At 42.2% G+C, this 9,886-nt stretch overlaps 1 protein-coding gene across 1 annotated transcript in view; it reads left to right on the plus strand.

Annotated features, from left to right (window-relative positions):
• Positions 1 to 7,340, plus strand: part of nup160 (nucleoporin 160) — a 45,203-nt gene extending 37,863 nt beyond the window's left edge. The window contains exons 29-34 of the mRNA XM_053318893.1: positions 1,003 to 1,126; positions 1,957 to 2,058; positions 2,575 to 2,716; positions 4,599 to 4,724; positions 5,590 to 5,685; positions 6,995 to 7,340. Coding sequence (XP_053174868.1) covers positions 1,003 to 1,126; positions 1,957 to 2,058; positions 2,575 to 2,716; positions 4,599 to 4,724; positions 5,590 to 5,685; positions 6,995 to 7,078 — 674 coding nt within the window. The 3' untranslated portion in view covers positions 7,079 to 7,340. The remainder of the gene's footprint in view (positions 1 to 1,002; positions 1,127 to 1,956; positions 2,059 to 2,574; positions 2,717 to 4,598; positions 4,725 to 5,589; positions 5,686 to 6,994) is intronic.
• Positions 7,341 to 9,886: the final 2,546 nt, after the last annotated feature.

Below are 9,886 nucleotides of genomic sequence, written 5' to 3' on the forward strand. Positions count from 1 at the left end.
TTCAACACTGCCTCCTTTACTTTAAATAACTCTTTTACTTTCAACACCTCCTCCCTACTTTCACCAACACCTCTTCCACCTTCGATACCGCCTCCTCCTTCACTTTCAACACCTCCTTTACCTTAAATTACTTTACCTCAACAACACTGCCTCCTTTACCTTCAATATCACTCAGTAACACCTCCTCCTTTACCTTTACCAACTCTGTAACTTTCAACACCTCCTCCTTTACCTTCAACATTACCTACTTCAACTTCAAACCTCCTTTTACTTTCTACAAGCCTTCTCTACCTTCAACACCTCCTTTATCTTCAACTGTACCTCCATGACCCTCAGTAACACCTCCTCATTTACCTTTACCAACTCTGTAACTTTCAACACTGCCTCCTTTACCTTCACTAACACCTCTTTCAGCTTTGATAACACCTCCTCCTTTACCTTCAACATTACCTACTTCAACTTCAACACCTCCTTTTACTTTAAGCAAGCCTTCTCTACCTTCAACACCTCCTTTATCTTCAACTGTACCTCCTTTACCCTCAATAACACCTCCTCCTTTACCTTTAACAACTCTTTTACTTTCAACATCTCCTTTACTTTCAATAACATTTCACCTTCAACTCAGCTCCTTTACCTTCAATATGATCTTCTCCTTTACCTTTAAGTGTTTGTGTGTTTTACCTTCAACACCTCCTTCGCTTTCAACACCGCCTCCTTTATCTTCACTTACACCCCTTTCATCTTCAATACCTCCTCCTCCTCCTCCACTTTCAACACTTCCTTTACTTTCAATATGATCTTCTCCTTTACCTTTAATAACTCTTCTGCTTTCACTAATACCTCATTTACCATCAACACTTCCTCCATTTACATTCAGCACCTCCTTTCCTATCTTTAATAACACCTTTACCTTCAACACCTCCTTTACCTTCAGTGCTCCTTTCCCCTCCGTTAGCCTGAGCCGCTAACACGCATGCTAACGGTCTGTTTTCGTCCCTGCAGGCAGCGCCTCGGTGGTGGAGATGGTGGCCTTACTGGTCCAAACTGGACTGTTTGACTGCGCTCTGTCTCTCTGTCAGAGCTTCAAACTGCCGCTCACGTCCGTCTTCGAGGGTTTGGCCTTCAAGTAGGTCGCTAATTATTATTATTATTATTATTATTATTATTATTATTAAGTGTGAGACATTTAAAACTCACTCTGACATCAAACATTAATGTCCCTCCCTCCTTTCCTTCCTTCCTCTCTTCCTTCCTTTCCTTTTCTTCCTTCCTTCCATCTTCCTTTCCTTCCATCCTCCCTTCCTTCCTCCTTCTGTCCTTCTTTCCTTCCTTCCTCCCTTCCACTTTTCCTTTCTTCCTTCCCTCCCTACCTCCTTCCTTTCCTTCCTCCCTCCTTCTCTCTTTCTTTCCTTCCCCTACCTTCCTCCCTTCCTTCTTTCCTTCCTTCCTCCCTTCCACTTTTCCTTTCTTCCTTACCTCCCTCCCTCCTTCCTTTCCTTCCTACCTTCCTTCCTTCCTTCCTTCCTTCCTTCCATCCATCTTCCTTCCTCCCTCCTTTCCTTCATTCATTCCTTCCTTCCTTCCTTCCTTCCATCTTCCCCCCTTCCTCCTTTCCTTTCCTCCCTTCCTTCCTTCCTTCTTCCTCCCTCCTTTCCTTCCTTCCTTCTTCCTCCCTTCCTCCCTCCTTTCCTTCTTCCTCCCTTCCTCCCTTGACTCGAGACTCGTGACTCTGTGGTTAATGTCTAGTTGACTTGATTAGAACTATGTAAAGATCATGGTTTGGGTTAAAGTTTTCAAATTCCTTAAAGATATGCAACCTTTGCTGCCATGGCAACAGTGAACACCACGATTAACTGACATGAGCAAGATTAAGTGGATTAGAGTTTCTAAATGTCGGTTTAGATTATTTTTAGATTAATTGCCCAGCCCTAATCTAACTGTCGTGTGTTGTTTCAGGTGCATTAAGCTTCAGTACGGAGGAGAGGAGTCTCAGAATGAAGCTTGGAGCTGGTTGGCTGCTAATCAGCTGTCGTCTGTCGTCAACACCAAAGAGTCCAGGTTAGATTCTCGTGATTTACTCATATCTGCCCTCCCTCCCTCCTTCTTTCCTTCTTCCATGCCCATCCCCCTTTCTTCCTTCCTTCTGTCCTTCTTTCCTTCCTCCATCCCCATCCCCCTTTCTTCCTTCCTTCTGTCCTTCTTTTCTTCCTCCATCCCTTCTTCTCTTTCTTTCCTCCCCCCACCTTCCTCCCTTCCTCTTTTCCTTTCTCCCTCCCTCCCTCCCCCCTACCTTCCTTCCTCCCTTCTTTCCGTTCCTTCCTTCTTCCTCCCTTCCATCCTACCTTCCTTCTTTCCATTCCTTCCTTCTTCCTCCCTTCCTTCCTCCCTTCCCTCCTTCCTTCTTTCCTTCCTTCCTTCCTTCTTTCCTCTGTCCTTCCTTTCTTCCTTTCCTCCCTTCCTTCCTCCCTCCTTTCCACCCTTCCTTCCTTCCTCGACTCGAGGACAACAGCATCTTTAACCATCACACACGTTTCTGAACCTGAACCCATTTCTTCTTCTTCTTCTTCTGTTCAGTGCGACAGACGAGGCGTGGCGTCTGCTGGCCTCCTACCTGGACCGGTATCCCTCCACCAACGGGCAGCACCACCACTGCGTCATCACCAAGCTGATGTCACACGGCGTCCCGCTGCCTGATTGGCTGATCACGTCTTACAAGGTGAGAGTTCGGACAATAGATCGGGAGGAGAGGCTGAACTGATTTTATATAACGTGTTTATTGATAAAATATTGGTGAGTTTTTATTCTGATTATTTGTTGTGAAAATAGTCCTTTCCTTCCTTCCTCCCTCCTTTCCTTCCTCCCTCCCTCCTAACTCTTTTCCTTCCTCCCTCCCTCCTTACTCCTTTCCTCCCTTCCTTCTCTCCTTCCTTCTCTCCATCCTTCCTCCCTCCCTCCCTCCCTCCCTCCCTCCCTACTCCTTTCCTCCCTCCCTCCCTCCCTCCTTACTTCTTTCCTCCCTTCCTTCTCTCCTTCCTTCTCTCCATCCTCCCTCCCTCCCTCCCTACTCCTTTCCTCCCTCCCTCCCTACTCCTTTCCTCCCTCCCTCCCTGCCTGCTCCTTTCCTCCCTCCCTCCCTCCCTCCATGCTCCTTTCCTTCCTTCCTTCCTTCCTCCCTCCTTTTCTTCCTTCCTTCCTCCCTTCTTTCCTTCCTTTCTTCCTCCCTCCTTTCTTTCCTTCCTTCCTCCCTTAGTTCCTCTAATTTTACAGAGGAATAAATAATAAATAAGTGAGAGTTTGAAGAATGAGAGTTCATCTTAACACAAAGAGAAAGTTTCTAGTCTGATCCATAAAAATATTATTCTTTCCTCTGTCCTTCCTTCCTTCCTTCCTCCCTCCCTCCTACCTTCCTCCCTCCCTCCCTCCTACCTTCTTTCCTCCCTCCCTCCTACCTTCCATCCTTCCTTACTTACTTTTCTCCATCCTTCCTTCCTCCCTTCCTTATTTCCTTTCCTCCCTTCCTTCCATCCCTCCTCCATCCCCCTTTCTTCCTTCTGTCGTTCCTTCCTTTCTCTCTCCTTCCTTCCTTCCTCCCTCCTACCTTCTTTCCTTCCTCCCTCCTACCTTACTTACTTCCTTTCTCCATCCTTCCTTCCTCCCTTCCTTCCATCCCTCCTCCATCCCCCTTTCTTCCTTCTGTCGTTCCTTCCTTTCTCTCTCCTACCTTCTTTCCTCCCTCCCTCCTACCTTCCTTCCTTCCTTACTTCTTTTCTCCATCCTTCCTTCCTCCCTTCCTTATTTCCTTTCCTCCCTTCCTTATTTCCTTTCCTCCCTTCCTTCCATCCCTCCTCCATCCCCCTTTCTTCCTTGTCATTCCTTCCTTTCTCTCTCCTTCCTTCCTTCCTTCCTCCCTGTCTTCTTTCCTTTCCTCCCTTCCTTCCATCCCTCCTCCATCCCCCTTTCTTCCTTCTGTCGTTCCTTCCTTTCTCTCTCCTTCCTTCCTTCCTTCCTTCCTTCCTCCCTGCCTTCTTTCCTTTACTCCCTTCCTCCCTTCTCTTCCTTGACTCGAACACAACAGGAGGGTTAAACTCACTGATCGGTGCCTCGTTATAACGTTAATGGTTGTTCTTTCCGTCTGAAATAGCAGTCAGGAAGGAAAAGAGGAAGGAAGGAAAGATGGACAGAGGAAAAGAAAGACAGAAGGAGGGAGAGAGGAAGGGGAGATAGGAAGGAAGGAAGGAAGGAAGGACGGAGGAAGAAAGGAAGGAAGTTAGGAGGGAGCGAGGGATGGAGGGAAGACGGGAGGAAAGAAGGGAGGAAAGGGAAGGAGGGAGTGAGGGAAGAAGGAAAGAAGGGAGGAAAGGGAAGGAGGGAGCGAGGGAGGGAGGGAGGGAGGAAAGAAGGGGAGGAAAGAAGGAAGAAGGAAGCAAGGATGGAACTTCTCACATACTCTAAATCACTACACAGTTGAAACACACTAACATACTTCACATGAGGTCAGAGTTAGTACGAGTAGTAGGAAAGGATGAGGTTTACAACAGAGCTGCTGTCTGGTTTATTTATTATTATTATAATTCTTATTTCTGGTATTGATGTAACAGGGAGTGGATGCGGCCGCTCTGCTGCGTCTCTACCTGAACTACGATCTGCTGGATGCAGCGGCTGAGCTGGTGATGGAGTACGTTGACGCTCTGCTGGGGAAAGGACACCAGTACTTTGGGATCGAGGTAAAACATTAAATAGACTGGTAATAAGTTTTATCTGTAGTTTAAAACAATAATTTAGGTTAAAAGGTTTTAGACGATATTAACAAATGTTAAATTTCTGTGTTTGAAACGTCTTTTTATTCTTTTTTTATTATGTTTGTTTTTGATTATTTAAAATTTGTTTCTGCTTTATTTTGTTATTTTATGTTAAACTTTATTAAGTCTTTATTAAGATTTTACTCATCTTTCTCATCTTTTTAATCTCTTTTTAGTCTAGCTTTTTGTTCAACTTTATCTTTATTTTGTCTTTTTAATCTATTTTAACCTTTATTTTAGTCTAACTTTTAATAAACATTTTCTCTTATTCTTATTTTATTTATTTTTAATCTTATTTTACTTTATTTACAATTTTTATTCTATTTTTGTTTTGATGTTTTATATTATTTTATTTTATTATCATCATTCTGTCTTTTAATCTCTTTTTTTGAAACCTAGTTTTTAGTCTAGCTTTTTATTAAACTTTAGTCTATTTCAACCTATTTTTTTTTACTGTAACTTAATAAACTTTTGATCTATTGTCTTATTTATTTAAAAAAAAAAACTTCTTATTTTCTATAGCGTGCATTTGTCTACATTTTTTGTTTTTTTCTTTATTGTTTTTATTCCTTCATCTCCTTATTCGTCCTCTGTCTACACTTGTTCTGTCTTATTATCAGCTCGTCAACTAAACTACATTAACCTGAATAAAAGCTGCTGTGTAAATAAAGTAGATTAGATTATAAACTGGTGTGACAGCAGACAGGAAGCAGTTTAATCCTATATTTTAACCGTGTGTGTGTTTCTCTCTGTGTGTGTGTGTGTCTCTGTGTGTGTGTTTCTCTATCAGCGGCCTCTCTCTGCGACGTCAGCGTTGGTCTGGCTGCCGTACACGTCCATCGATCAGCTGCTGCAGGCGCTGAACGAGACGCAGACCAACACAGGCGTAAGTCATCATCCACACTTCGATCAATAAAGTCCACAATCAATTAATCACAGATCAATCAGTAGAAATGTTTCAGTCAGCTGACCAAAAACAGTGAATATTAAGTGTTACTTTTACTCTTTAAAATGTTCCAAACTGTTTTTAACCTGCTGATAAAAAGCCAGTGAAGAACACAGTACTTCCTGTTGCTGCTTCACAATAAAAGCCAGTCCTGGTATGTCCATTTGAGGGCTTTTATTGTGAAGCAGTAGCAGGAAATGATGAGTTGGACTAGTATTAGTATTGTAGAGAGGTATTGTGCTTCACAATAAAATCCAGTGCTGGTACATGTATTTGAAGTAGTTTATTGTGAAGTAGCCACAGGAAGTAGCTTCTTCACTTCTGTTTTTTAAATCCATATTTTTCTCTAATCAATCGATCCCCTGTTTAAACTTCACAATAAAATACTTCAAATAGACATACCACCACTGGCTTTTATTCTGAAATGGGAATGATGGTTTAGAGAAAAAATATGGATTTAAAAAACAGAAGTGAAGAAGCTACTTCCTTCCTCCTTTCCTCTGTCCTTCCTTCCTTTCTCTCTGCTAACATCTTTCCTTCCTTCCTTTCTGCTACTATCCTTCCTTCCTTCTTTCCTCTGTCCTTCCTTCCTTCTTTCCTTCTTTCTTTCTTTCTCCCTTCCATCCTTCCTTCCTTCTTTCCTCCTTGCCTTCTTTCTTTCTTCCTCCCTTCCATCCTTCCTTCCTCCTTTCCTCTGTCCTTCCTTCCTTCCTTTCTGCTACTATCCTTCCTTCCTTCTTTCCTCTGTCCTTCCTTTCCTCTTTCTTCCTTCCTTCTTTCCTTCCTTCCTCCCTTTCATCCATCATCCTTCCATCCTTCCTTCTTTCCTCTGTCCTTCCTTCCTTTCTCCCTGCTAACATCCATCCTTCCATCCTTCCTTCCTGCTACCATCCTTCCTTCCTTCTTTCCTGTCCTTCCTTTCCTCTTTCTTCCTTCCTTCCTTCCTTCCTCCCTTTCATCCATCATCCTTCCTTCCTTCCAGCTTTCTCTCCTTCCTTCCTTCTTTCCTCTGTCCTTCCTCCCTTTCATCCATCATCCTTCCAGATTTCCTTCCTTCCTTCCTTCTTTCCTCCTTGCCTTCCTTCCTCCTTTCCTCCCTTCCTTCTTGCCTTCCTTCCTCCTTTCCTCCTTTCCTCCCTTCCTTCCTTCCCTGACTCGAGGACAACAGGAGGGTTTAAGAAGCGTTCAGACGTCTGCTGTAACTTCCTCTTTTACACTTTTATTAATAATTAAACTTTCTTTTTTTCAGATTTACAACAAAGTTCGAGACAAACTGGACGATTATCACAAACTGGTGGATCAGACGAGCCGACGAAGACTTCAGACTCGTTAATTATAATTATAAGAAGAAAAAAAACTGGACGTCAGGAGATCCACTTTTTTTTATTTTAAATGGAAGTTTTTGTCGTCAGGTGTAAAATCATTAAAGTGACTCATTATTAATGTAAATATTCAGCGATGTGTGCACGTGGTTAAAATATTAAAAAAGGTGGATTTGTTTAGTTTTTATAAACATATTGTAATAAATCCTTTTTTGTACGGTTTTTCCAGCAGATTTGTTGTAAATTGTGATGAAATTAAACGTTTTTCCTTCATTTCTTCTTTTTGAGTCTGTCGTCACTTTGAAACATTTACTGAACCAGAGAGAGAAATTATTTAATAGTTTAATATTCAATGATTTCTACATGAGAGGAAGAACATGATACTGATCCCGGGTCAAATTGATCCCGTCTGTTTTGACTGTTCCTTCTTTCCTTCCTTCCTTCCTCCTTTCCTTCCTTGTTCCTTCCTTCCTTTCCTTCCTCTTTTCATTTCACCCTCCCTCCCTCCTTCTTGTTTCCTCCCTCCTACCTTCCTTCCTTCTTTCTTTCCCTTCCTTCCTCCCTCCCTCCCCTTCCTCCCTTCCTTCCTCCTTTCCTTCTTCCCTTCCTTCCTCTTTTCCTTTCACCCTCCTTTTTTCCCTCCTTCTTGTTTCCTCCCTCCTTTCGTTCCTCCATTCCTTCTTTCTTTCCCTTCCTACCTTCCTTCCTTCTTTCTTTTCCTTCCTTCCTTCCTCCCTCCCTCCCTCCTTTCCTTCCTCCCTCCCTCCTTTCCTTCCTTCTTTTATATAATTGATTTAATAATAAGGCCCTTAATTTTCATCATTATTGTTCCTGCTTTGATCATTTCTGTTCTTTATTTGGTCATTTGTTCTCCTGATTTAATTATTTTTGCTCTTAATTTAACCATTGTATGTTTTTATTTAAGGCCTTTTAAATTTCATTGTTATTGTCCCAGATTTAATAATTCATGTTCTGTATTTAGTCATTTGATTTAATTACTCCTTCAATTTTATAATTATTGTCCCTGATTTATGTAATTTGCCTCTTTTCCTCTTATAGATGACACATATAATCATTTATTCAGCCAGAAGTTTAACAACTAAAAAAGCTTCAAACACACAGATTTCTCTTTTATTACTAACATTAAATCACTATGAGGCTGTTTTATACCTTTAAACTGACTGAATCCTTCTCTTCCTCCTCCTCAGTGAAGTCACAGGTCAGGGTCTCTTCAGCAGGTGGATGCTTGTTGCCATGGAAACACACCGCCTCCCCCTCTAATCCACACTGCTTCTCTTTAAAAAATGAAACCTGAAACATTTTCCTTTCAGTCGTGGCAAACTACCTCTTAAAAAAATGAAACTTTAAAAAAGGCAAAATCTGCAGATTTTATGTTTGTCAAGAAATTCTCAACAATGAATCGATCTACGTAAAAAATAACCCAAACCCTGATGATATATCTTATTCCTCTGTGCTGTAGACCGCCATCAGATTTTAGTTCAAGAGCCACATACAGACATATTTAATCTCATGTGGGCCAGAACATTAAAATCCACTGAATAATAACCTAAAGAATAGCCTGAGATGCCTTAATAAAGATTAAGATAAATTGTCCCAAATGTACAACATTTTTGCTGTCAATTTGGGGTTAGCATGGTAACAGACACTAATAAAATGTGTCTGCAGGAAGATCAGAAGTTGACTTGACTGTGAAAAAATTAGGACTTTTAAAATTAGGAAATTAGGAATTGTTATACTTTGCAAAGTTATCCAGTGGGTCAGATTGGACCGACAGGCCATATGTTTGACACCCCTGTCTTAGATGGTAACCCTAGATTTGTTAAAGATTGTAACCCATTGTCTGTAACCCAAACTCTGATCTTTCCATAACTCTAACCAAGTGTTTTTGTGACCCAGATCTTCACCACAGTTTTGTCACATCATAAAACATTAGGGCTGGGTATCATTTTTTAAAAATTATGATACCAATCCAAATACCTTTAAAAATGACACTGATACCAACTTAGTCCTTCCATTAGATTCCCATTAACACATTTATGGCGCTTTTCCACTACACAGTTCCAGCACGAGCCGATACTAAATGTGACGTCAACAGACTACCGGCCTCTGATTGGTCAGAAGAGTCTTCACCGGAAGAGTCATGAGCCGTCCCACACAAGAATCAAAACCCGCCATTTTTAAATACCGGCAACAGTTTAACAGCCATACGGCTCAATTTTCTTACTTTGTGTGTGACAGAAAGCCACATACAGCAGCAAGTACACCACTGCCTCTATGTCCTCCATTGTTTATGTGTTTGTGTCGCGTATAAAACGAAGTCACGGCAGTTTCGCGGAGCCGTTGCTATGACGACACCGCCCACGTTGAGGTAGGTACCTTTTTGTAATGGAAAAGATCGTTCCTGGAACCGAGTCGAGTCGAGCCGAGCCGAGTCGTGCCGGAACTATGTAGTTGAAAAGCGTCATAAATGTGACGTCAACAAACTGCCGGCCACTGATTGGTCAGAGAATCATGAACCGTCCCACACAAGAATCAAAACCCGCCATTTTTAAATACGAGGCAACCATGGCAACAGTGTTACAGCCATACAGCTCAATGTTCTTGCTTTGTGTGTGACAGGAAGCCACATACAGCAGCAAGTACACCACTGCCTCCATTATTTATGCGTTTGTGTCTCGCATAAAACGAAATCACGGCAGTTTCGCGGAGCCGTTGCTATGACGACCCCGCCGAGCCGTTGAGTAGGTACCTTTTTGTAATGGAAAAGGTCGTTCCTGGAACCGAGCCGAGTCGAGTAG

This window comes from Scomber japonicus, chromosome 5, assembly GCF_027409825.1.
Source record: "Scomber japonicus isolate fScoJap1 chromosome 5, fScoJap1.pri, whole genome shotgun sequence".
In the NCBI taxonomy this organism is placed as follows: domain Eukaryota; kingdom Metazoa; phylum Chordata; class Actinopteri; order Scombriformes; family Scombridae; genus Scomber; species Scomber japonicus.